This window comes from Ixodes scapularis, unplaced genomic scaffold (assembly GCF_016920785.2).
Source record: "Ixodes scapularis isolate PalLabHiFi unplaced genomic scaffold, ASM1692078v2 PGA_scaffold1__304_contigs__length_218370807, whole genome shotgun sequence".
Lineage (NCBI taxonomy): Eukaryota > Metazoa > Arthropoda > Arachnida > Ixodida > Ixodidae > Ixodes > Ixodes scapularis.
Genome location: NW_024609846.1, coordinates 23,467,543 through 23,494,963, shown reverse-complemented (window position 1 = coordinate 23,494,963; position 27,421 = coordinate 23,467,543). Strand labels below are relative to the sequence as shown.

Below are 27,421 nucleotides of genomic sequence, written 5' to 3'. Positions count from 1 at the left end.
GTTTCGATTTTGGGGCAGAGTTGCCAACCGAAATGTCGGAAATTTCGACATTACATTCAACGCGATTCGTCACCAGGGGGCAAACCGGCTATTTCGTTTCTTGCGCTTTTCATGCGGAGTGACCGAGTCACCGAGTTCATCAGTTCATCTCTATCGCCTCGGAAACGCTACAAAGGTAAAGGGGGAAATCGACTACAGTACGCTGACGGTCAAATCGCGCTTTGGAGTCCTCGAAACCGCGGCTGGGAAGCCAGGAGACGTTCGAGTTCGTCGCGGGACCGAATTCGTGCCGCCTGAGCCGCCCAGGCATCGCACCTGGCCGAGTTTCCTGGATCAGACCCGCTGGCGTAGCCCTAAATGCCCAAATTGACAATACGGACTCGGGAAACGTGGAAAGCGCGCTTGGTCGGCTTCCAGATTTTTCCCTGGACCCGTCTGCGACGTCGCGAAAGTTCTTGAGCTTCCGGCCGAAGCGTCAGATAAGCCCCACCACTGACAGCCAGCCCATCGCCGGTACCTCGGGTCGGTAGCGCCTACGTCGAGCGGTTTTGAAAAGCCCCTTTCCAGCGATGCCCGGAGAGGCGGAGGAAAACGCGAGTTTTGTGGGTCAGAAAAGTTCGAGGAGGGTTTCGATCGCTCGGTCGTCTTTTGTAAAAAGTTCGAGTCGGACGGCGGTGCCCGATTGGCGATCGGTTTGTCGTCGCGACTCCCCGAGTTTTAACTGGGCGATCTGGAAAGTTCAAAGACCTCGATTTTCGGCATTCCATCGGGTGCCCGACGAGTCTAGGTAGGCGGAGAAAGCCGGTCGCGGCGGTCAGACGGGGGCTTGGTCGGCAAGTCGCGTGTGGAGATTCGCCTCCGATCGTGTTTTGACGGGATGCGGCACGTAACATTTAAACTGGAGTTTAAGAAAGACCCGGACGCTGCAGTGCAGGGACCGAAGACAGATATGGAACGGGCAAAGAGAATGCCGCAAATACAGCTGTTACGTGTTCATCGAGGTGGTAGACTTTTATGCTAATGCTTACGCAGGTTTGTCACATCTTGTAACTCTGTCAAATTTCTGGGGCAAAGTTGGCAGATCGGTACGGGCATCTTAAGCACATGTGCAGGTTTTGAGCAGGGTATGCAATGTTTTATACTTTAAAATTAGCAAGAAAAATCTACATTGGGATGTAATGGACGTCTGTTTTCCCCAAACACAGATTTCATTCATAGCTCTACGGTGCAAACTTTCAAAGCTTGGCTTCGTTTCTCTAAGTGGAAGCTGCCACCAGAGAAGGCATTACGCTTCAGCACTTTCCTGATCAATGGTCGTGACTTAAAGACACGTCTCAGAGACGACTGCAGCTCATTCGCCAAGTTCCCGAATTTTTGTGCTTAAAAAAACCTACATTTTTTGCCCGAGATTCTGGGGAACCGCCGATATCGGTCTTTGCATGCCAGACTTTTTTTCTCGTCGACTATTTGCACATTTTTTTCACTAGATGGCGCTGCAGTTTTAATCTTCGTGTCTAGGTGGCGCGAGCCACCGCCCGATTTAAAGGGCTCGACTGTATCCATCCATCAAAACTTGCCAGACTACTAGAGAGAAAAAAAGTTGTGAATCCAAAACTATCGAAGAAAAAAAAATGATGTAGTTTGTTGCCTGTAGGCAACAGTCATCAGCAAAGGATTAAGATTGGTCGGAGCCGAGTGGTGGGTTACCTTCGTGATGATCCGCGCACTCTGTCCTTGTCACGTAACGGAGCGTGATCCCTCTCCCACTTGCAGGAATTGAGGTTGGCACGTGAGGGGGCCGTCGGAGCCCAGGATGGCTTCGAAACGGCCAGCCCCGCAAGACTCGCCGGGCGCCACCGGCGCTGCCGGGGCGCCACAACCCAAAAAAGTCCACTTCGAGCCTTTTCGGATCGGACAGGTGTCCACGCTGGTGAGTTTCTCGGCTTGGCTCTCGGGCTCGGCCGAGCGAGTGGAACGTACCGGTCATCTCAGTTACACCCATTCGTGGAGGAAGGTTGCGCTTGTCGTCTGCTGGGAACGACAATCGTGTTACGAAACCGTTTTGTGCTGAAGTTTCTGTTCGTCGTCTGCCGAGTCGTGCGTTGCACGTGCAAACGAGGGCCCCAGGTTCACCGTGTGTGCGGAATTACGTCGCTCAAAGGGTCGATCACCGACGGCTGCACCTGGTGCTTTTGTTTCCATTCCAGGAGGAGATGGACATGAAAACGCTGCAGTTCCAAAACCGCAAGCTGGCCCAGCGGTTGGAGCAGCGCATCCGGCAAGAGAACGAGCTCAGGGCAAGGGTGGAGCAGCTCGAAAAGCGCCAGACCTCCGACGAGGGGGTCCTCACTGTTGTCAATAGGTGAGACCGGTGTGGAGCTGCAAAGGGCTGGCTTGAGCCCCTTGACAATCGTCGCCTTACGGCGGCCATTACACATTTATTGCAGAATATGCTTTGTGAGGCATGATCCCATTAGATATTAAAAAAAAAAAAAAAAAAAAAACATCCGCATTAACTTTTTCTTTGTACTATCCTTTGGAAACAAAACCCAACCACTAAAAAACGTCTTTTAAAAAAAATAAAAAATAAACTATTGCGAAAGAGTTCAAGCTGTGCTGCGACCCGTTGGTTATACTTTGTTTCACTATACCAGTGATGGAAGTGCTGCGCCAATTGCGCCAAATTGCTCTAAGGACGCAATCCTGCTACATGTAGCGCCAAATTGTCATTTTACCGAAGAATTGCGCCATGCCTGCGCCGAGATGAGATGTAGGAATAAAAAATAAAAATTGAAGTCTTATCAGAGCGCGTGGCGGTACCGCGGTATCTTCCTTGCCTCAACTGTTACGCAAACCGAAACTGTGAGGGCGCATTATCATCATCATCATTGAAAGGAACAACGTTAGCAACATCTGAGACCAAAGCCGCAGAGGCTAAGCGAAGAACCATCCCACAGAGCAGCCTATTTAAAGAAAAAAAAAAAAAGGCCGAGCTTGTTGATGTTTTCAATGTTGACCCGCCCTGTTCCCGTGCGCTAGCCACCAGCGAAGTCAAAGCTAGCGCGAGCCCAATGCTCTGTGCATTCCTGACTCGCGCGTGGGTTCGTGCAGTGTGGGCACCGTTACGGGCTCTATGTGCGTGCGTGTAGCTTCGGCTGCGCCCGTACCGAAGCTGAAACGAAGTATAGACGCTTTACACACGCGCCAAATTACAGCCGCCATTGCTGACCTTCTCTTGTCTTACCGAGATGCCGAGCAACTGAAACTGTAGTTGACGATTCTCTACAAAGGCCAATGTTTTAGAAAAGGACACAGTTGAATCTAATATGGCAATCCCCTGGCCTGCTAGGGTAATGAGGAAGTGAAATAAACGAAATAAGAGGAAACTAAAACTGAAGGTCAGTTATGGCGGCGTCCACGCACAGCTGCTTCAAAGCGTCTATAATCGAGTTGCACCAAACTCTGGATGTAGTGCTGGTAAAGCCTCACCGTCCTTTTCGGAGCACAAAGCACTGCTCGACTCGCGCGACTACGGTGTCTGCTCCGCGGGTGTCGCTTCTCTGCAGCGCGTCGGTGCATGCCAAGGAGCGCACTCAACGGGTTAACTCGCCGTGATCCGATCGTGACTTCGCCAGATGATCAAAAATGAATCGGAAGTTTTGAAGCGAATATCAGATACCGAAATATTTGAAGCTGGTGCCCGAAAGACAACTCTAATTTGAACTAAAACATTCTACAACAGTGAGGGCCGTTGGATGCTGCTGCAGATACCTTAAAAGAAGTGCAGGCTGATAAAACTAAATATCCTGTACTATCAGAACTCAGTGTGACATATTTAATTGTATTTTTTATCAGACAAGCAGATAAACTGTATTTAAAAGTGTTTTTTTTTTGTGTTTACTTTGTTGCATTATATATATCCTGTCTAAAAAGGCGACAGGCGCTGTGTTCCAATAATAGAGATGGGTTTTATATAGCGCTGCAGCAATTACCTCATTTTCAAGTAATATGCCAACATATGCCGGACCCTGCTCCAAAAGGGCCACTACCTGCTCCTAAATAACATTTTGCCTGCTACAAGGCGTGCTCCAAAAGGTCAAATGGCACTTCCATCACTGCTATACGTCGGAATGCCCTCAAGGGCTAGGAGGCATACAGGCACAAACATGCAGGCTAAACATGCAAGGTGATGGCGCATGAACCGATTGATTTAGCTGGAAATAACACTGGCCCGAAAACAAGACGTAGCACCTTCAGTGTAGCACTTGTCTCTCGATTGGCCCTGTCGACCAATAGCATTGACTGCATTCCGACTGAGGGGAAACAAAGTATAGGGGTGTTGCCTCAGCCATGCCCTGTGTGTCCTCCCATTGACTGCCGACCCTCGCCGGGTTGCTGTGGTGTTGCTTTTCCCTCTACTGTTTTCATTCCTCCATCTCGGGTAGTGGAGGGGGGTAGTTAGGAAATTATAAGTGTAGATGAACTGATTTGTGCTATTGTGGAAAGACAAATCTTGATTTCGCAGTAGTGTCTTTAGAATGTCAAATCCTGCAGCGACAGACTTAGTGATGTCTCGTTGTGATCTGAATTTTAAGGAGAGGCAGGGGCTTTGTCAGGGTGCAACTGTGGCTTTCTTTCCTAACCTTTTTCCTCCTACTGTTCAGTGGGAAAATATCTAAACTGAATCTTAATTTGACAGAAAGAAAGTGTCCCGGAAAAAACTAAGGTTAAATGCTGCTACAGTGCTGGATCCCGCAGTACTTATCGCACGCACTTCGGAGTGATGCCTATTGGGTCTCAAGGCAGTATTGTTAGAATACTAAGTCTCGGAGCGACGTCTTTAAAGGGGCACTAAGGCGGAGTTTGATATTGTCTTTCTGCGGTGCAGACTCGACCTACATGTGCTAAAGTTCCTAGAAAACCCAAACTTACAATCGCACGTGCCTTGTTCCCCATTAGAAATAAAGCCAAGCTTTGTGTTATGCCGCTCTTCTAAGATCTGTTTGAGAAAAAGGGCTGTAACATAATGTTTCATCGCAATTTGAATAGGGAGAGAAGCTGCGCACGATTGTTGCTTAATTGATTGCTTAATAGAGTCTGTGCCACAAAAAGACAATCTTGTATTTGACCACCCTACGGGTCCCCAGGTGTCAGGTTCGAATCCCGGCCGAGGGGCCCGCAATCCGACGGAGGCTGGTTCCGGAGAAGGTGGCGTGTAACTGAGATTTTTTGCTCGTCAAAAGATCCCCGGGTAGTCCAAAAAAATCCTTGGCCCTCCACCGGGGCAGCGTGCCAATTGCCCTTCGTTTGTTTGGCATGTAGAACCCCCACATTCGACCCGAGGATTTGGCCACTGCATTGTGGCAACATACTTTGCGGTGGCGTTGCCGGAAGATATCGGGACGTTTTTCGGAAGGGGAGGAGCACGCATTGCGGCAGTGTGCTCCCCCGTGGCCTCTGTCGCCAGCGGGGCCTGCCACCGTCGTCCCTGCCGTGCAGGTACTGGAACCAGCTGAACGAGGACCTGCGCATCCTGCTGGAGCGCTTCGATTCGGAGACCTCCGACGAGGCAGAGGTGCGCAATGAGGCGGAGGCGACCACCTCTTTCCTGGGCATGCTGCTGCACTGGGACCGGGAGGAGCTGGAGGAGAAACTGGCCCAGCGGGTGCAGGTGTCCACCCGGGCCGTGGCCAAGGTGCTGCAGGCCTTCGACCGCCTCGTCCAGCGCAACCACAAGGTCATGCGGGCCCTGCAGGGGGGACGCCCAAACCCCGGTACGCGCGCTCCGCCGCTTCTCGAATCAATGTTGGCGGCTGTAGGAGGGCAATTTCGAGGTCCTGCACCGCTCGAGAGTTCTGCAGCTAACTACCACCATGTTTGGGAACCACTTTCTGAGGCTACGAGTCAAAGCTGGGGGCGCTCGTGCATGTTTACTGCCGATCAAAGCTACGCACGTGCATCCTTTGCTGTTTCTGAAATGCTGTTACTAAAAGTTTTCCTTCAGAATAAGGGAAAAGCCCATACTTTATGTTCAGTGACAGCTGCACTTGTTGCATGGTTACCACTAATGTTCGCCACGCCAAACACCAGAATGAGCTACGTCGGCTTTGAGGTATGGAACCGGGCACGCGTCGCTGATCAGTGCGTCTCTAGTCCCCTTTCCGCCCGTGCGTCTGAGCATGTCCGCAGCTGCTGGGAATGCTAAAGGTTGTTGTAGTTAGGGCGGTTAGCTGTAGAAGTACCGGCAAAGAAGGTGAGCAGGCCGTCTGCTGAGCGATCTATGGCAGAACGGGAGTCGCCCCTCGATCCACCGATGGTGACGTGCCGTTTGAACGAGGATTGCGACGACCCGCAGCACTCTCAAATTAGGACATCGCCAGGTGGGAACAATAAAAACGAGGTAACCACACTACAGGAAAATATTAAGGGGGGACACTACCCAAAAAAGCAAATTTTTGAACCACTTGTCTGATTTAAATTATATTTGCAGGGCTTGTTTTTGTTGATGTTGAGAACATTTCTGCCAAATTTTGTTAACCTGGGTGACATACAAAAAAACCTGCAAGCCTTCAAAGATGAAAGTGGGCGTGCCTGCGTAGGAAAACTATTGTTTTAAAATTACTTATAAATTTGTCGTTTTCATGTGTTATATTGTATTAGGACAGTTCAGAGCAGATAACTATGGAGCTATATTTCTATGTTATACCATCTTTCATGACAATAGAGCCACATAAACACAAATACAGTGTTTTAGATTTCCATCCTTTGTCCAAAATGTTTGTTTTTGAGCATGAAAAATGACAAAAATAAAAAATACAAGCTCATAGTTATCTTCCCCTTAAAATTTCACCCCAGAAAAACTCATAAAAATATATCCAAGTTATGTAATAACAAAACAATAGTTTTCCTAAAGTGACATTTATGCTAGAAAGTGGAATGGAGAAAAATGCGTTCAAAGTGCTTCAACCTGTACCTTTTCTTTAGCGTTGGTGGACCGAAAATAATCTATAAAAAATTAATTATGCAGTGTAAACTAATGAAACTTTCTGGAAATACCCTCTAGATGTTGGTGGATGTAAATATGACATTTTTCAAAATGAATGTTTTTTTGCAGAAATTGTTTTTTCTGGGTAGTGTCCCCCCTTAAGTGCCCGATTTGGTTGGACAAGCACCCATGTCTAGATTAATCCAGTTTTCGGTGAAAGTGGGATGGGCACTACCCCGGTATTTTACGGTAGTTGGGGATACTTTTTGTCATTGTACTCGATGCACACCACACCCGGCGTGGAACTTTTTGGCGCCGCATCGTCGAAGCTCGTGTAGCTTTTGCCGCACTCCAACACCTTCTAAGGTACCAGTTGCAGGAGTGCGTGGCTTCGTCTGGCATCTCCTTCGGTCGAGAGCGCGTGCGAACGAAATGCGATACAAGACCACACGCAGTCGCAGCAGGGCGGGGCTGCAGCACCGGGGAAACTACGCTAGCCTCGACGCCGTCTCACAAGAAGGTTGATGCCGAACGTAGAGAAAGTTGCAAGTTTTCCCGGTGGGGCAGATCCCTCGCTGCCTCGGCGGCGTTTGCTAGCCGACAAATGGGCGGAGTCCGACGAGGAAGCTCGCGTCCCCTCGTTTCAGACGGCGAGGTGGTGGACGGCCCCCCTCCGGACCTGGAAGAGTCGGTGCGCCAAGCCAACGTGGAGCTGCAGACGGAGAACAAGAACCTGCACGCCCTGGTCACGTCCTTGCACGAGAAGAACCACCTGCTCTCCCTCAAGGTCGGTACCTGGTCCTTTTATCTTTCTTTCTCGGAAGCACGCAGAGCTTCTGAATGGGGTAGGGCCCAGTCATGTAAATAGGCACCAAGTTTATTCCTAGACAAAGTGCGACTAGCTATAATCGTAGCGTGCTTAAAAAGGCTCGAGGTACACCTAAGCACTTTTTTTAAGTTGTAAATGCGAAAGCATGCGCGAAGCTCGTCCACTCCCTTCTTTCGTCTACGGCGTACTTGTGTCGACGGTTGAGTGCATGTGGTGAGCTTGGCTGCCTCGTGGACACGCAGCGCCATGGGGTGGCAGTCGTTGAAACTCGCGCACGGCGGCCAATGGGAGCCTTGTTGACGGGTGCCAGCCAATTGGATTGAGGATGAAATCAATCAGCTTTACTCCGCTTCTTGGGATTGGGGAAACTAGGTGCTGTTTGGCTAGGTTTTTCACGTGGTTTCATAGCTGGGAGCTGGCTTTACTGGGAGAAAGGACTTAAGGTGCCGTTTGGCGCGGCTTCAAAACTGATGACGTCGGCTCGCTCCATGGGACCAGTTAATGCTTTCGCAGTAAAAAAAAACACTGAGCTTAGAGAGAGAACTTTTTTTCTTCTACCTAACTGGGACAAGCACGTTTAAAGTAAATCTTTGTTATAACAAAATAAAATAAACTTTATTTTGTTACAATATGATATGAGTAAATGTTTGTTATAACAAAATAAAATAAACTTTATTTTGTTACAATATGAATTTTTTTTTGTGTAGGCAAAACCAATATTGTACTCTTGTGGGATGATGATGTTAACGTTTGTACCCAACTAGTGTGCGTTTGAGGTCCAGCGAACTCAGAGGTCACACTAGTTGGCTGTAAATGCTATCATCATCATCCGACAGAATTACAATTTCGGTTTCGCCCGCAAATGGAGAAATTTGTTGTACAATAAAAATTAGACAAAAATATTTTTTTTTCTCTAGGTTCAGTGTTTTTTTAATGTCTGAAGATACTGCATAGTTTTCTTCCAGTGTGAAAACTTGATTTGGTGTACAGCAAAATGTTTAAATAACTGATACTGCAATTGAGAGAGTATGCCAGCTCAAATTGGGAGCCAAGGATTTTACTCAAAGTGACAAGATGTGAAAACATACCGAGTTATAAGCGGGCCAGATGATTTTGAGTCTGTGGATCAATGAACCATCTTCCAACCAAAGTGCAGTAAAGCTCCTTTTATAGCGAAGTCATTGTTCTCACAGAAAAAAATATTCGCTATACCAGGATCGTTGGCATACCAGCACTTTGAATGTCTGCACCAGTATTACGAGCAACCTCGACGTAGCTTTACTACACACTTGCTTTTGCCGCATCAGTCTTTACCAGGTTCAGACTCCCGCCGCTCTTACCACTACAGTGGAACCCTGATTGTATGACTTTTGCGGGACAGCGTGAAGTCGTCGTATAATCCGTGAGTCGTATCATCCGAAAAAACAATAATTACGGATACAGTATCGGCCTTGCGCGAAAAAGACAAGCGGAGGTTTTAAACGATGTCTAAGCTAATAATCTGCTCTACTTTGACGAAGCGAAAACCATCAAAACAAATTGAAACCAAACCGTAAAATTGTGCGGTAAAGGTGCAAGTAACTTTATCCTCACCTCAAAAGAAATCAGTAATCGCCTGCTGAACTTCCTTTCGGTCGCGCAACGTCAGTTTCTTTTCGAAGGCCGCAAGTTCTGGAAGCAAATCAGCAACGCCACCGTGGGTGCAAACAAACTGTCATGCTTTCCGAAGGCGGGAACCAGCGGAAATCTTGGGAGAAGCAATGAGTTGGAGAAAGTGGTGTGCAGAGGAGAGAGGGTAAACGAGAGAACGATAGGATGAGCGGAGCAGGGACGCAAAGCAAAAACGCCGAAGCATTTCACAACCCGGGGAGGAGAAGGGAAAGCGCTGTCTCCTGCTCCCTCCCGTGGCTGCAACTGTCTCGGGTTGCTGGCAGTGTGTTTGTGGACCTTCTGAAACGGCGTGCAGGCGTGGAGAACTCCTTCGCGTTGCCGTGCCGCCTCCCTCCTCCTTACGCAGTCGTTGAATCTGTCGTGTGTTTCCCGCCGAGACACGACGCATATATTCACGCATCGTGTAACCCAAACTTTTAATACATTATTTTTATGGAGAGTTCGTCGGGACCGGGCAAATTTGTTGTAAAATGCGGGATGTTGCATAAACCGGGGACGCATAATCGAGGTTCAACTGTAGTGAGGTGTGACGCGCAGGGACGAGGAGCCCACCGCTTTGGCTCATAATTAACCGAGTTGTTATTTGGCAATCCTAACTGCTAAATCTTGTTTGCTTGATCCCCCGTTGCAAACCATAGTTTTTCCGTTAATGCATTGCAGGGAGACGGGAAAAAGCAGTGTAAAGAGATCACGAAACTTTTTCCGCGCAAATGTAGATGTTCTGCTGTCGTGCGGCTCGTTACGTTTGCACTTCTTGCTCCTTGAATCATTCCCCGGCGTTTTTGTTGGCTAATACCAGAATCTCCTTGGCTGCGAAGCGATAATGAAATGTGCGGGGCTCAGCCCACCCCGCCTTTCTTGCCCCGCCTTTCTTCAGCTGTGAGTTACCATAACTGTAGATGGAAAGAGCGCACCCCGCCGAGGTCCACCCTCTTAACTTGGCGCAGTTCTCGGAGCACCAGGACCAGTCGGACTCGCTGCAGACAAAGAACGACGAGCTGCGCAACCGGGTGGAGGAGCTGGAGTATGAGCTGGGCCGGCTGCAGGCGCGGGAGGAGAAGCTGGACCTGCACCTGTCGGAGTGCCTGCAGCGGCTGAAGGGCATCAGCCAGGCCGAGGGGGGGGCCGACCTGGCCTCCCTGGGCTCCGTTGGGGGCGGCTCTAACGGAGGGCCGGGGGGCTTGGCCGCCGTCCGCCTGGAGGACCTCCAGAGCCAGCTGGAGGAGCAGCGCGAACTGGCCTCGGCCCGCATCATGGAGCTGGAGCAGCTACACCATGACCACAAGGAGGCCCTCAAGGTCAGGGCACCGGCGCGGTTGGCGGCTGTATTCTAGCGTGGTGGAGATCCGTCTTACTTCTCTGCCGAGATATGGTTCCTCCGCGGAGATTTTTCTGCGGAGACTCCCTCGCGGAGATTTTTCTGCAGAGACTCCCTCGCGGAGATTTTTCTGCAGAGACTCTCTCGCGGAGATTTCTCCGCATCACTTTATAAAAATGTCACACTTTTGTGACTCTGCTCGATGACGTCGGCTCGGTGGCAGAGACACGGAGGGGATGCCCGGGCAGGTACAAACAATCCCTGGTTTGACAGTAGATGAGGTTGTTGCTAACAATATTTTGTCACAAAAAACGTTTGCGTCAAAAGTAAAACCTGCGGCATTCATGTGCTGTGATATGGGGGGTAAAAGCCGCCACATTTATTTGCTAATGCCAACATGCCTCCTTACGGGAGTTCCGTTCCAGTGGGTGGGATGTGAATGGCGGCAACGAGGAGCGAGTTGCGTCAACTGCTGACATCACGTACGGCCGTCACTCTTCCATACGTACAGAAGAACCTCATTGATATGTTCCCTAGCCGTTACGTTCAAAAACGCCGGTCCTGTTTTACTTTCACAGAGATATATGTATTAGTTTCCTGCCTGTTACGTTTGCTTTTCCGGTTGTTACGTCCAAAAGTGTCGGCATCGCGGCACGCCAGGCGCCAGGCGCTGGCTTTGAAGCGAAGCTAGCATTGCAAAGCCGAACCATGCGATGCAGGTTGTACGGCACGTGTGGGCACGCAGACGCCCGTCTTTCCTTTACTCCTTTCCCCCTCTTTTCCGTCTCTCTTCCTCGCTGCGCTTTGCTGAGCTCTGCCACAGCTTCCCATCTTGCCCGGGTGTGACCTTGGAGCACTACTGGGATGGGGAGTGAGGCTAGCGAGGCGGCAAACGCTCGTTCTTTCTTGCTCTCTCTTTCATCTGTCCTTCACTGGCACGAGGTGCACCCGCATGCATGCTGCACTTCTAGTTTCTGTTCCGCTCGATTGCGTAAACTGTGGCGTTTTGTAGTATGTGCGCTTTGCAACCATTGAGGACGGTCATGGCATCGCGAAAAAGGAAGGCGCTCTCTTTTAAAGAGAAGCTAGATATACTTCAAATGGTGGATCGCAATCCTAGCCGGAAGAGATTTGACATTGCAAGAGACCTCGGACTGGCGCCGTCAACTTTGAACAGCATCGTCACCAAACGAAAGGAGGTCGAGGCGAAAGCTTCTTTTTATCAACCAGGCTTTAAACAGGCTCGGGGGGCAAAACACGCAAAGTTGGAGTGTCTGAGTCCTCAACAGTTTTGTAAGTACACATAAAATAAACCATTGTATAAGAGCTGCTTTCTATCTCATGTAGAGCCCCCCAAGTACGTTATCGGTTGTTACTTTTTCCCGGATGATACTTCTTTTTTTTCCACGGTCTCCTGGAAAATGTATCAACGAGGTTCTGCTGTATATTGCTTTATGTGGGTGCAAAACGGTTAAGGTGCTAGCGACATCCGAGCAAATTTCCTTTGTCGGCGAAAGATGGGCGTCACGTTAGTCGGCTCCGGCCGTGTCATTTCACTTGCCCCCTCCCCCGTTCTCATGCGTGCGGACGTCAATGCAGGCGGTGGAGCGTCTGCGCATGGACATGCGCTGCCTGCCAGAGAGCGTGGTGCTGGAGACGGCGGAGTACAAGTGCCTGCAGAGCCAGTTCTCGGTGCTGTACAACGAGAGCATGCAGCTCAAGACCCAGCTAGAGGAGAGCCGCCAGCTGCTGGCCTCCTCCAAGAACAGCCACCTGCGCCACATTGAGCAGATGGAGGGAGAGGAGCTGCTCATGCAGAAGAAGCTGCGCACGGAGGTCATCCGCCTCGAGGACGCCCTCGTCCAGGTGGGTCTTGCCTCGAGCTGCCCAGATGGGATTTCCGAGAGCGGTGGTTCTCAAACGCTATTGTTTGGGGACACTCCTCCTGGATCCCATTCACTCGGGGGGAGGGCCGTATCGGGCAATTACAACGACAAGGGGGCGAATAAAGAAAACTAAATGCGTGCAAACAAACTTGGAAGCTCAGAAGCGGAGAATCGTCAACCCCACTCACTTGGCGCGCATGGTTTGGTTTGTTTAGCTTTGTGAGACTGCGAGCGTCGGTAGAGGAAGTGTTATCGCTTGGCTTGCCTGGTGGGCAAATGCTTCGAGAGCCCTTAGAACCTTTGGGATGCCAAAGGTTCGGCATTAGTGCGGTAAAGCAGTTCAGAGGCCTACAGAGCCTGTTGTGCGTCGTTGGGTGACTGCTGTAGAGTAACTGTCGGAGCGGGAGTACAGTAAAACCTCGTTAATTCAATGTCGGTCGGACGGCGAGAAATACCGTATTTACTCGCACAATGAACGCGCTCGCGTAATGAACGCACCCCCCAAGTCGGCTCTTAAAATTTCGACTTTTTTTTTTTCACTCGCGTAATAAACGCACCCCCAACTTGGACGTCATAATTTTGACCCCCCCCCCCCCCCCCCCCCCCCCCCCCGCGCGAATGAATGGGCAGCGTGGGCGAACAAAACGCCTTGCAATAGGCGTTAGATCCAACCGAAGCAAGAAAAAAAACACAAAAACATGGAGTGGAGCTTTTCTTTTTTTTTTTGCACAGCGCAGTCTGGACTTTGAGTTTGCACGCCGCCGCGCGCAAGGAGGTAAGAAAGAGAAGCGCTCTAAGCGAACGAAACAACTTGCGAAAGACGGCAAAAAGAAAAAAAAAAAAAACACCGAACTAAAAGAAAACAAAGAGGAGCTTTTTTTTCTTTTTCTTTTTGCACAGCACAGTTTGGTTATGGGGGGTCGCGCGCCGCGCGCAAGAAGGTAAGAAAGATAAGCGGAGAGCCCTCGCCTAAGCAAACAAAACAGCTTGCGAAAGGCGGCAAAAAAAAAAAAACCCAAGAAACTAAGAAAAAAAAACAAAGAAAAGTTTTTTTGTTTTGTTTTTTGCACAGCTTAGTTTGGTTACGGGGTCGGGCGCCACGCGCAAAGAGATAAGAAGTTACTTCGATTTTTCAGGATAAAATGTCCGTTCGTTATGCCAGTAAATACGGACGCAAAAATTTTACTTCGCGTAATGAACGCCCCCCCAACTTTGCATCGATTTTTCAGAAAAACAAGTGCATTCATTCTGCAAGTAAATATGGTATGCTAATTGAGCGGATTTGTTAATTATCCAAAAAGGAAAGAAAACGACAAAAAATTGTATGCAAAGCCTTGAATCTTGAAGGAAACATTTTATTCAAAACGAGTAGTCAAAACGAGAGAACATCCCTCAAAGTAGCCAGCGATATGGGACTGCCGCGTTCTGTAATCAGCGGCTTTGACCGTCATATTTTCAAGACGGCTAACTAGGCGCAACATTTCAGAATCACCGCCGTTACATTCCACAAAGCTGCGGACGACATTCAGTGACTGTATTACTCCCCCTAGAGTGGAGACCCGAGACAGCTCATCATTGTCACCAGTCTGCCGTCGTACTCGGTGATTTCGCTCTCAAGGTCCGTGTAGCAGGTTTACTCCTTCTCTTCCATGTTTAAGTAGTCTGTGAACGTCATGCCGACCGACTCACCGTCACTGTCCTTAATGCGGGAGCAAAGCTCCTCTCCCTCATTGTCAATCTTAAGAACAATGCTGGCACTAGCACTAGCAGTATCCTCCTGCTCCACGGCCAGTCGCATGTAAGCGATTTGGCGAGCTACAAGATAAGCGACGGCGATTCGCTTTGCTGTCGCTTAGTCAATCGCGCAACGAGGCAAACTGCATGAGAGTGACGGGAGCAAGCGAGCATTGTGACGGGTGACAATGAGAAATCTCCATCGTTTGTCGCGGACCGCTATCGCCGTTGCTCGTCTCGTCGCTCGCTAAATCGCTTACACGCAGTTCAGTAACGGCCCGAACCACAGCGGCGCGGCGCCAAGAATATTGATCACTGACACCGGTCATCGACGCCATGTAAGGCAAGAGTGTCTAAGCCTGCCCAACGTCAGCCCAAGCCCCAAAAAATAAAAAAACAACAACCTAACCGCATGGACCAGCAAACGGGAAACAAATCAGAGAAGACGCCCACCATCTTTGTTTTTGCTGCCGGATCTGGATGCCAACTGGCGCCACCTAGCAACCAAAAATTTAACCTGGAAGACCAAATCGGCGAATTAAATGGGTAGGCACGCGCGGAGCGCTCATATTATGCAGTCAAATTTTCATGAGAAGTCACGGAACCATGGAAATTCTGTGAATTATCCGGGATTCCAGATAAACTGAGATCGAATTATCGAGGTTCTACTGTATTGCATTCTATCTTCTCCTTGCTGCCAACTCCTCGTTGGCAGAGAAGGTGTCCTGTACAGCGGCAGGTGCCGCTCAAAGTTGCCCCGTCTGCACATTGGCTGCGCCGGCAAGCGGACGATCACGGTGCCTCCCGTTCGCTGCAGCAGGACCATATTTGTGGGAGCATGTCGTACTATACTCGTGGACAACTTTCTGTGGTTATGCATTCAAAGGTGTGGGCACACAGGTGCTTGAGTGCCTTGAGTGCCGATCAAAAATGTGCACGCGCACTCTTCAATCCTTTAGAAATGCCACAGAGAGTCAACTGTGAGTAACGGATGTTGCTGTGATTGCGGTCAACTGATTGGAATGTGTGCCCGCAGGTGCGCAAGGAGTATGAGATGCTGCGCATAGAGTTTGAGCAGAACCTGGCGGCCACGGAGCAGACGGGGCCGATCAACCGGGAGATGCGGCACCTCATCACGAGCCTGCAGAGCCACAACCGCCAGCTCAAAGGCGAGGTGTCCCGCTACAAGCGCAAGCTCAGGGAGGCCGCCGCCGAAGCCGCCAGGGTACGTGCAGCCTCGGACGAAAGTGAAATGAGGCACGCCCGGGAACAACACGCACCAGTAAGACTCGCTTGGCAGCTGTACTCCATTTGGGCATAACTTAGAAAAGGGCCAACCCTATGGCCACCTCGAACCAGTCGGAGTGAAGAAGCGGAGCACGTGGTGGCTCTCCACGGGGGGAACGTGCTCCGAAAGTGTGCCCTCGCGTGCCTTGCCTCGATGCTCTGATTGGGTGGTTGGGGCCGTGTCGTTCACTGTCATTGCTAGGTTGTGCTGAAATGGAGTATGGCCGCGATAAAAACTTCTAGTAAAGTCTAGTTACAGATCATGGTTATACCAGCATGTTTGCTGTCGCCATACTTCACGTGCTCGTTTCAGCACTGCGCATTGTCATCTTTTTGTCGAAAAGAAGAAATGCTGCTAGGTTTTCTTTACTCCAATGCTAATATTTTAGAGAAAGAAATGATTACTTTAATGGTAGAACAAAGAGGGTAGAGAGTACAATGAAATACATTTTATTTTATTTTGTTTTTTGAATAAATTTCGCTCTGTACCCACGTAAGCCAAGAAGGCTTGTGTGTGGGACGTAAAGGTTGCATGATAGGGTTTGTGCCACGACGCCGGTAGGTGATGCCGATGGATCCTTTTCAAAAGTGTGCGCCATCTATAGTCCGTTGCAACTCAAGAAGGTAGAGCGAGGGTAAGTATTGCCAGGGAGGAGGAAGCAGACGGAACGCTGGAGAAGAGAAGGGGAAACCTCCTCCTCCCTTTAGCACATACTCCAAACATATACCATATTTACTCGCATAATGAGTACACTTTTTTCTCCGAAAAATTGACAGCACATTTGGGGTGTGCGTGCATTACGCGGGGTAAAAGTTTTTCATTTACACACTTTGTGCAAATGTCATATTAGGTGCCGATTTGACACGGCAAGGTACTGTTGCACGTATCCACTGATGGAGGTGCACCCACGGCTGGTTGGGGGCGTGCCACAGTAGCCATGCTTTATAAATTGCGAACCTTTTTAGGGCACTTTTGGCATGCCTTACAAAGCTCACTTGGCACAGGGAGCAACGCGACCGTTCTTAGGCCTAACCACTTTCATGATTTCACTGTCCAAAAGCATACCGCAGACAACGGCGTGTTTGTTGATATCAATGCATCCGATAGGCAAAGAATGTCCGGGGCTGGGCAATTCCTCGACCCAAGCTTCGTCAAGTGTGCACACTGCTCGGTTTCACGGTTGATCACTTACGCAACTACGCACTTGCAGCCATACAAGAGCGGCTTGGCTTGACTTGGCTGCTTGGCAGCAAAAGAAAATTGGCTTGGTGGCTAGCTGAATTGGAAATAATTCAAGACTCATGGAGCTGAAAATTGGAGGTGCGTTCGTTACGCGAGAGAAAAAAATGGCAAAATATTGGTACCCATTGCGGGGGGGTGCGTTCATTATGCGAGTAAATACGGTATTGGACACAAGGGTTGCATCGACGTTCGGCGTAAACTGCTCGGCTGTCATGAAAAACGAGTACTGCGTCGTTGTTCATCAAGGTCTCGGATCCAACCGCATGCTTCGTGCCCGAGAAATGGCGACCGCCAGTGTTGCTCGACGAACCTTTGAAAAGTGGCTGTTGCATTGTCCGCGATTCCGAGGTCGGGACAAAGCGGAAAAACCGCGGCCCTTTGCCGTTGGCTCCGAAACGAGACGACCAAAAACGTCCGGGGAGTCCGGAGCGTGGCCGAGGTGCGCGCCCGATTGAGCCCGCGGTTGCTCGCAGCTGAAGCAGACGCTGGAGATGTCCAACGTGGCAGTGAGCTCCACGACGGTGCCCTCGTCCGCGTCGTCCACTTCGAGCGACAACGGGTCGAGCCGCGGGGAAGAGGGCGCCCCCGTGAGCTGCCCGCAGCCCGGCCAGGGGGGCCGGGAGGAGGGGGGCGCCCCCTCGGCCTCCTCGCAGCGCAGGGAGGAGGAGGCCAGGGAGGAGGAGCCCATCCCAGAGAGGGAAAAGGGCAAGAGCGACCTCGACATCATCCGGGACCTCAAGGCGCAGCTCAAGTGAGGACCGCCCTTCTCTTTCCGGACGTCCCCCGACCGTCGAGACGGTATTCGCGGGCGGGAAGAATCCACGGAAGCGCGATGTCGGCAGCTGGCGCAGCTCCTTCCTTGGCTTCGTCGTTCGCGCTCCGCGAGGTGTCGGTGGGAGGGACGTCGACGTTGGTGGTCGAATTAAGTGATTTTTATTCCCGATGTCACGGGTTTTTTGGTTCAAATGTTTTTAAAAGCAAACCGAGCCGCCGCCAAACTGGGACTGTTTGTTCCGCTTGAGCGGTCCCTCTGTCGCGGAGCCGACGTCACTACACCGCACTGCAGACGTGCTACGTTCTTGTCGCGCGATGCGAGCTTTGTGGAGAATTGCCGCTTAAGTGATCGCTTGCCGACCACTCTGCCAAAACGCATTAAGGACCATTCACGTGGTAGCGTTTGACTACACTTGCGAGGGCTTGCTTCGACATTCGGTTGTGGGTTGCCGGGGCAGCTGAACATTACGCCGCCCGGTCGTTCTGACCGGAGCTAACTCGGATTTCGTGAGCGCCCGTTGCGCACCGTGACGGTGGAAGTTAGGATAGCTAGCCAGCTGCTGGACTCGTCCACTGCGAGCCAATTGCACGTATCGCTTGTTGCCCCGTTCGGTCACCTCAGACGATGCTCTCTCGCCTCGGTCAGTGCATTCTCGATGTCATCGCGAGAAAAAGAAGAGCGTGGTGACGTTTAGAAAAGGAGCGACCCGTGCCAGGAGGACGGATCTTAAACTTGAGTTTTGACTGCATTTCTTATCAAACACAATTTTGCGTATGATGGTTTAATTACGGATCGAAATGGAGCTGAAAGTTTTCCTTCATATTTGACCACAGTGGGTGAATATCGTTGAGAGATTGACGGGAGGGAGACTTCAAAGAGCATTGCAGAAAGCCTTCCTCTATAAGTGGAAGCAGGCGCTTCCACGTCGCGGTGCAGTCATATTCAATCTTCTAAACGCAGTCGCATAAATGACAAAAAACTGCTTCGAAACGTTTAAACGTAAACTCGCAAAGCACGTAATTTTGCGTCCATTTGGCCCGATTCATAAAAACGACGGGGGCTGCACGACTTGGGTGTCTCCTGGCGTTTGACCGGGGCAGTCGTCGTGCTGCGTTTCCCTCGTGCCCAGGAAGTCCCAGGAGGCCCAGAGGGAGCTCAAGCTGCTGCTCGACATGTACAAGGGGGCACCCAAGGAGCAGAGGGACAAAGTCCAGGTGGGTCTCCTTTTTCCTGAGCAGCGACCCATCCTCCGAGGCAGACGGACGTCATTGCGGCCACGAGTTCTCCCTTCTCTAGATTGTAGAAATGCTTTCTCATGCATTGTCCTCGCATCTGTGGACATATCTAATCTCCTCCTTTTCGAAACCCCGGTCAGCCCAGAGCCGCCCGTTGGTCGACCGTTCGGTTTAAAGTCTTTCCCAATTCACAGTGGGCTTCTATGTTTTAGCTGCACCAGGCTTCACCGATTCGAAAAGCATAGCGCGCGGCGTAGAGAAGTGCATCCGTTGCATGTTTTAAAATAGACTGCACTCGTGAATCGAATACGGCGGTGTGGTCGGTCTTTCTGACGGGAGGTGGCCGGTCGTACCGCAGTGACACCCACCGTTATTTTAGTCAAAGATATAAGTGATTTTCTAAAAGATTCAATGGGAAAAGGGCACCCTTTCTCAGTAACTGGTGCCATTCAGCTTCGCGTATTAGAGGTCTCCGTCGGCTACCTTTTGACTAAGATAAGAGTAAGTTTTGAAATTTGGGCGTCTGGTTCGAACCGCCAACGCTACATTTGGGCAGAGAGTGAGCATTCGGCGATGCCCAGTTTATGTTTGCCATGAAATAAACCTCGTAAATTATTTTTTGGGAGACCCCATACTTGGTTCCGTGGCCTGACCCTGGGTGGTCCCTGGGGGTGCAGCTGATGGCGGCGGAGAAGAAGGCGCGTGCGGAGGTGGAGGAGCATCGGCAGCAGCTGAAGAAGCTGGCGGAGCACGAGCGCAAGGAGCGGCGCAAGCTGGCCGACGAGGACGCCATGAAGAAGATCCGCGGCCTGGAGGAAACCGTGGCCAGCCTGCACAAGAGCCTGACGGCCCAGAAGCAGGAGGTTTGGGTCTCTGCACCGCCTTGGCCTATCGCTCTCTCTCTCTCTCTATCCCTCTGACCCCCCTGACGCTTTCGGCCCCGGGCTGTGTTTGTTCGATTAACGCACGGGGGGACGTTTTTGCACGACGCAATTTTTGTGTCTATTCCATGCCCCACACCGACATCCGGTAGGCGATGCAGAAAATTCACCGCTACAGCCTAGCTTTTTAGAAGGTGTTGGCTGTACGCTGCGGGGTGTAAAGTGAGGAATTTCATAAAGGAAAAGCGAGAAAAAGAAAAGCAGAGCTGACTGCCAGAGTGTGTCTGCTTTATGTTCTCCACGATTCCGTGTATAGAGAGGAAAAAGAAAAAAAAAAAAAAAGGGGGGGAACAAAAAAATAAATGCTAGACAAATTCAAAAAAAGTTACAAATAAGCAGTGATCTCAAGCATCCCAATAACGTTAACACTCGCCATCTTCTTACAAACTTTTTCTTCTGGTGGTGATGTAATTGGTTTGGGGCAAGGGTGTTCTCGCTCGCAGATTACGTCGTAAGGCTTTGCGACGGCATCAGTCCGCAGTGCCGGGGCCGAAAGGGTTATCGACGCTCCGCCTTGGCATTGGGTTGCTAACCCTAACACCGACTGTTGAGGGCTCGAGACCGCAGCTGGCGACGTACCCGTGGCAGGATCCCATTGTAGCCGGTGGTGGGCGAGCTGCAACGGAGACGTGTCTAGAGACACTGGGTGTTCTGCTGCGGAACGTCTCTCCGACTGGTGCGTTCATTGTCTCAATCTGCCCAAGCATCAAAAGTGGTCCCCAAGTGAATGTCCCAGGAGTCGGAGCGTTATGCCGTCGGATGTCGCGATCATACTGGTTGGTCGTAGAGGTTTTGGCAAAAAGCACGAGCAAGTGCGACCGTCACCGTCGTCGTGGCGTCCCAACCCCTGGTTGCCAAAAGCTTCCTCAGACCTGTGGTAGAACACGCGTCTGGTACACGCCCACCATTGCGGCTGCGACAATGCCAGAATCGCGATCGGCGACAGTGTGACACTCCTATGACGTCAATGGGCGGAAATCGAGGGACCACTTTTTTGGATGCGATAAACAGATCGGTCGGAGACGCGTTCGAGGCACCATACCTGGGCGGAGTGGTGGAACTACGCTTTATTGTGGGTGCACAAGCGCCCATGCAGACGAAACGGTCTGTGGAACTTCGTTCGGGGGCATGTACCTCTCATAATGCCATACATAGCTTTTGAGGTGAATTATACCAATAAGGATGAAATTCCCGCTGTCTCGCTTCGATCGGCTTAATCCACATCATCACGATGCAAGGGTTCTAGTCTCGCACTGGCTCGGAGCCGACATTGGAATACGACGTCTGCATTTGGCCCGTACTCGCTGCCACGTGTTATGCACGTCCGAGCATGCATTCGTTGTAAAAGACTAGGATGTCAGCTAAGCTGTTGATAAAACAAGAAAAGATTACTCCAAAGTGCTGTAAAGTTACTTGGCATACTTTGCATTTACGAGCAACTGCCTTAACTGTCCCATCTGGCTCCTAATACGACCACAAGCAAGCACTTAGTGAGTAGTGTTTTCAAGCTCCTACAGACACTGTGGAATGTGGCATGTTGGGAGGTCTCAGTGACTAGGCGCATCTGATGGCAGATCTACGTCGTGCCGCGGCTAACAGCATCGCAGAAACCTAACAGTATTCCCATGCTCTCCCATCCTTAGCTTTTTAGTGACTCCCTGGGGAAGCTTTCGCTTTGCTTTGCATGTTAGCAGTGTAGATGCCTTTCCGAGGAAAAGGCTTTTTTTTTCCAGTTTGGGCGAGTCCCGTTATAAAACTTGCTTCATAGCAGGAACTTCGCCTTCTACCACCAACGCACAGTTTTTCTGGCGTGCAAACAGACTGCACTTGTTTGCCGAGGTGCGACAAAGGTATTGTGCCCACCGCGCTGTGGTGGATCGTTATTGCCCTGCGCTCTGCTTTGAGCTTATTGGTACTGACTCAGGGTTTTCCTGATTGGAAGGAAGGTGCATGTCCTTTCTGTAAGAAAGGATTAGAAGAGCAGCCCTCATTTTGAATGCTCTTGACTGCTGCTACTTTTTGGTTGCCTAGAGGGTGTGCGATTGAATTTGGAGACTCTGCATATCCATTTGGGTCCGGGTGGGTGTCCACTCGTCCTTTCTCGGGGATCCATGGTGCTCGATTGCAAAATTTTGCCTCAAAAAATGGATGCGACCTCTATGGCATCCCAGAACGGTGCCTGCAAATGTCACACCTGAACTGGAAGTGCGTGCAGAAATGTTTTAGCATGTGTGTATGCCATCGTTCTTCGAAGGTGAACTATTTTCTGGAGCACGGTGCGACGATGGAGGGCTCTTGATTCTGGGAAGGGGTTGGCCTTTTCGTAGAAATTTCTGAAATGCCCAGTACAGTCATGCGTCGGCGTGAGAGCCGTGCCTGGAATGGCCTGCAGCACCTTGCATATGGACGCTGCAGGAGGAGGCCCTGCTGAGCGAGATGGAGGTGACGGGCCAGGCCTTTGAGGACATGCAGGAGCAGAACCTGCGCCTGATCCAGCAGCTGCGGGAGAAGGACGACGCCAACTTCAAGCTGATGTCTGAACGCATCAAGTCGAACCAGATCCACAAGCTGCTGCAGGAGGAGAAGGCGATGCTGAGCGAGCAGGGGGCCACCCTGCAGGCCCAGGTGGAGGCCCAGAACCAGGTGGTGCGCAAGCTGGAGGAGAAGGAGCGCCTGCTCCAGAACAGCCTGTCCACCCTGGAGAAGGAGCTGAGTCTGCGCCAGCAGGCAGCCGAGATGCACCGGCGCAAGGCTGTCGAGTCGGCCCAGTCGGCGGCCGACCTCAAGCTCCACCTCGAGAAGTACCTCGCACAGCTCAAGGACGCACAGGTGGGGGTGCTTCTTGATCTGAGGGGCCGGACATTAGCCAGGCATTGGCTGGACGTTGGCAGTGCACCGGCTATAGATTAGGCGGACAGTGACCAAATGTCGGCAGGAAACTGGCCATGCATTGTCCCGATATTAGTCAGACATTGGCTGGACTGTGGCCGGACATTGGGCATACTTATACAGACATTAGGTGAACATTGACTGCATGATGGCTCAACATTGACTGGACATAACCCAGACATTGGTTTGATAATGGCAATATTGGCTGGGCATTACAGGGTTGCACGTCTGGCAGCATACAGGGCTGTTCTCTAGATGTAACAGCCAGCTCACAGACCTTCCCTACATGATGCGAGGGTTTTAGTTTCTGATATTTATCTCAATTCAAATCTCTAGATGCTTCGTAAGTTACGATTAAATTTTAGTAATTTTATAGCTTAGTTGCATTTTTTTGAGGCAGCTCATTAACTTCAAAGAGTTACTTTTTCAAAACTTGAGTTAACGGATACGCGAATTCTTGCTGATTTTACACCGGCTACACATTGTCCCTGCCTCTACCATGAGCCGAGTGCTGAATCGAACTGTGTAGCCGGTTTTGGGTGTCGGAAACTAAATTGGCGTGTCAATAAAAGCTGATTCCACGTTTTCTATATGCGACACATTTATTGTGAGCACCAGTTAGCTAAAGTGGACGAAATGAGCGCACTCCAGTCGGGGCCGCGTCGTGCTGCAGTGCCCGGAACGTGTCTCAAACCGGCGCGGTTACTGCGTCCAAAAAAGTGGTTACTCGATTTCTGTCCGACGACGTCGCAGATTCGTGTCACGTCGTTGCCGGCCTCTATCCCGGCGGCGGCATGACAGCAGCGTTGGGGCCAGAAGTGGCAGGCGCCCCTTTCTGCCAGACGGTTCGCGGAAGCTTCGACAGCCAGGAGTTGGGACGCCGTCGGGACTCGTTGTTAGGACTCGCGTCTACTCGTGCTTTTTTTGCGGGAACTTCTATGCCTAACCGCAGACAGCACGACGCTTGGGCTTTTGCGACGTCATTTGTTGCCGCTTGGGGACTACTTTTTATGCAAAATAGGACGCCGGACGTATCGGCCGGAGGCGCGTTGCAGGTGGCGTGGTTGTGCGGGGGAATGAGGAGGCCCTCTACCCGGCATGCAGGGCATAGTGACGGATCGGACGGCAGTGCTGTCCCAGGAGACGTTCAAGACCAAGCGGCTGCAGGAGGAGATCCTGTCGCTGCGGCGCAAGGTGGAGCGGGCCAAGAAGTTTGAGCTGGCCACCAACACGGACGAGGTGCTCATGGAGGAGATCAAGGAGTACAAGGTGCGTCCGCTTGCCCCCGACTCCGACCTCGCACGGACTCGAAGCCACGTGCCCAGACTCTCTTTTAACGCGGAACGGGATACAAAGCCGGGTCATAAAGGTCAAAAGGCCAAGGTCATAAAGCGGTATTGCTCGTAGACGTCGAGGTGTCGAGCAACGTCGCACGCACGAAGCGTGTGCCCGGCTCGATCGGAACACATTGACACGCTTAAGTTTTGCAAACATCTCCAACCACAAACTAACTAGCTAGGCAACAGAGCTGCAACTTGGACAACTTTGGACCACAGAGGCAGATGGAGAGAACACAAAGGCAATTTCAAAATTTTAAAGGGGGGGCACTACCCAAAAAAGTTTACTTCTGTACTGCTTGCTTGATTTCAATCAAATTTGTGGTGGAAGTTTATATGAGTGGCAAGACCGTCCCTGCCAATTTTGATTGTCCTATGTCAATTCTGAAACTTGTTACAAATGTTACAATATGGAAGTCAGTGTGTTCGCTGAGAAAAACTATTTTAAAATAAAATGAAAGTTTGTGATTTTTATGTGTAATATATATTCATAGGAATATCCATAGCACATACCCAGCTAGTTATTTTGCTATATTGCATTGTTTTTCATAAGTAGATAAAACTCCATAAGATTAAAAATTTTTTTTCCTGCCTGTGCTTTTTTACAAATGTATTTTTTTTTAGCATAAAAGAATGTTATAGTAGGAAAAGTAACCAGCCAGGCATGTACCTCACAAAAATCTATATCATAAAACTACCTAAGAATAATTCTCTATTGTGTAGGTAATAACAATAGTTTTCCTAAAATGAAATTGATGCCAAAAAGTGGAACAGAGAAAAATGCATTCAAAATGCTCCAACCCCTACCTTTTCTTTAGCGTCCGGTGTAAACTAACGAAACTTTCTGGGAATACTCTCTAGATGTTGGTGGCTGTAAACATGGCATTTTTCAAAATCAATAGTTTTTGCAGAAATTTTTTTTTTTTTTTTGGGTAGTGGTCCCCCTTAATAAACATTTAAATGCTGTAAACGACTTATTTTTCTCGGGCTCAATATTTTGCGATTTAGGTCAAAGCTGAAGTTTTGGAATAATTCGCGGGTTCTAATTTTCGCGGCACGATGGGATCTTAATGTGTTTGCATTTTACCAGAATTGTTCGTGGGACCTATTTTTCGCAAACTGTAGGCAATTTGCGAAATTCACAAAAATGAGGTTTTTGGAAAATTAAGTCATTTACAGTGTTTGGTTTTATACAATAAAATTCCCATTTACGCAGTAAAACCTAACGCGTAAACAGCGTTAGTTAGTCACGACTGGTGAATACGGCTGAAAATGTCTGGTATAGGTCTACCGCAATGATATGCTCACGCCTATTTTATTGTCTGTATGTCACCCACCTTCTGGCCGCATCGCAGAGACACCAATTTTTGCTCGAAAAGACACCAAAACATTATCTCGAACGAAAAAATTGAGTTTCGTTATGTCGAACTACTTATAAGAGCAGCGCCGCCCCACAGAAGTTTGGCAGCAAGCTGCGAGTGCGCGAGCTCTGTGGAACTTGGCCGAACCGGATTTCCCTTATCTCTCGCGCCCATTCAACTCCTGCGGGGAGCGGGCATTCCGGACGGCAGGGGTGGAACGCGTTGATGCCACCTAGTGACGAAGCTCCCAACCACGCCAGCTTCCGTGTAGCCATGGCCGTGAAGGAAAATGTGACGTCACAAACGCGCTGCTTTTGCGGATTTCCAGAGACGCATCGAGCTTTCCGATGGCTGCTCTTTGAGCACACGCTGGAATTGGCCGTTTAGAACGAAAATTGTAGCCATCCGTTCAAAAAATATGAATGTGTGATTGCCATTAGCAGATTTCGTTGATCGTGTTTAACTATTTTCTCGATTAAGAGGTATATTCTAATTTTAGTATCCCTTTAAGGCTCGTTCACACAATATTGTTTGCTTACGTCGTATTACGTAACGGGAGCCAACATCTGCCTACGTGGAGGTACGACTGCGAGTCACCGGGACGATATCTGTCCTTCGTACAATGCACGGGAACTAATTCGAGGAATGGCTTTGCATGCGACGTGTGAAGTGCGGATGTCCCACTGACCCGTGTTCGTATTGTAACGTACGTACGAAAACGCAAAGACACTCCTGTTTCAATGTGCCTTTAGCCTTCCAGCCCCGAGGAGGGCACGTGACGGTGCGTTAAACTCCTCCGCACATTGCCCTTGCAGGAGCAGCTGACGTGTCCGTCTTGCAAAGTAAAACGCAAGGACGCGGTGCTCATCAAGTGCTTCCACGTCTTCTGCTACGACTGTCTCAAGACCCGGTACGAGACGCGTCAGCGCAAATGCCCCAAGTGCAACGCCCCCTTCGGCACCAACGACTACCACAGGCTCTACCTCACCTAGGCGCCCCGATGCGCCGAGGGAAGAAGACAAGGCCATCCATCGCGAGCAACCTCATCACCCCCGACACCCCACATTTGCCGCCGCCCCCCTCTTGTAAGATAAAGACGCATCCTTTACTCTATTTTCACCCCCTAAACTGATTGTGACGGCCACACTTTATTTCGAGGGGGGCGGTGCAAGTGCGTTGGGGTTCGGGCGGCGTCGAGATTAAGGAAGCTCGGCATCGCGAGACCTGTTGACGCGACAAGAACTCGCCCGGGTCCAAGAGTCCCCGTTTCAAATCCTTCACCGAGCTTCTTCTAAAGCCGAGATTCTAGAGCCGCCGTGTCCCGGTCGCGAGCGTGCAACTCGTCTAGAAGATGTTTACCGGAATGCACGTTCCGTCCGGCTGGTTGGCCGACTATGCCAAACGTTTGGATCTACACCCAGTGAGACGCGGGTTCGGAGAGAGGTTCACGTGGACCAGAACAGTGTTGCTGTGTACGGTTCGAGCCCGGCCGGTACTGCGGTTTTACCTAGCGCAGGTTTCGTCGTTTCGTGACACGACGGAGCCGCCGAAGTGACGCCCTCTCCAGTGCGTTTTATGCTTTGTAGCGTGTCTGTGGACATCGAGAGAGTGCTCGCATGACCCAGGCACACGGCGCGGGTAGACGCGGATATCGGGCAGACCCGGGCCCCGTCGGCTACCTCCATCGCACCGCCGTGTTTGTACAAGTGTGTGCGATTGTGGTGTGCATTTAAGATCCCAGGTGTTGCGTGTCTCCCCCCCACGTAGGACCTTGCTTGTTCGGTCGAAGAAGAGATCTTGTTTCGAATGTACGGCTGGGAAGTGAACGGTTGGAAGCGACATTGCTGTCTGTGATGGCACCCGTATGCGCAAAACCCTTTTTGAGTTTTTGGATGCTGGGAGTGGAAGAATAAATGTCATGTCCAGAATG

The 27,421-nt window shown here is 50.5% G+C and overlaps 1 protein-coding gene across 3 annotated transcripts; it reads left to right on the top strand.

Annotated features, from left to right (window-relative positions):
* The first annotated feature begins 73 nt into the window (after nt 1-73).
* LOC8053035 (E3 ubiquitin-protein ligase BRE1B) lies at nt 74-27,421 on the top strand. Of its 3 annotated transcripts, none has more exons than XM_029970372.4 (14): nt 74-175; nt 1,774-1,930; nt 2,208-2,362; nt 5,500-5,774; nt 7,633-7,772; nt 10,433-10,783; nt 12,403-12,669; nt 15,460-15,648; nt 17,427-17,704; nt 18,858-18,942; nt 19,641-19,832; nt 22,320-22,733; nt 23,898-24,062; nt 26,307-27,421. In XM_029970372.4, the coding sequence occupies exons 2-14, from the start codon at nt 1,814-1,816 to the stop codon at nt 26,481-26,483; spliced, it is 2,805 nt and encodes a 934-aa protein (XP_029826232.1). In that variant the 5' UTR covers nt 74-175; nt 1,774-1,813; the 3' UTR covers nt 26,484-27,421. The 3 variants fall into 3 exon arrangements, with proteins under 3 accessions (XP_029826232.1, XP_029826234.1, XP_029826233.1); XM_029970374.4 differs by having other exon boundaries at nt 95-175; nt 19,641-19,826; XM_029970373.4 differs by lacking the exon at nt 74-175 and adding an exon at nt 714-1,032.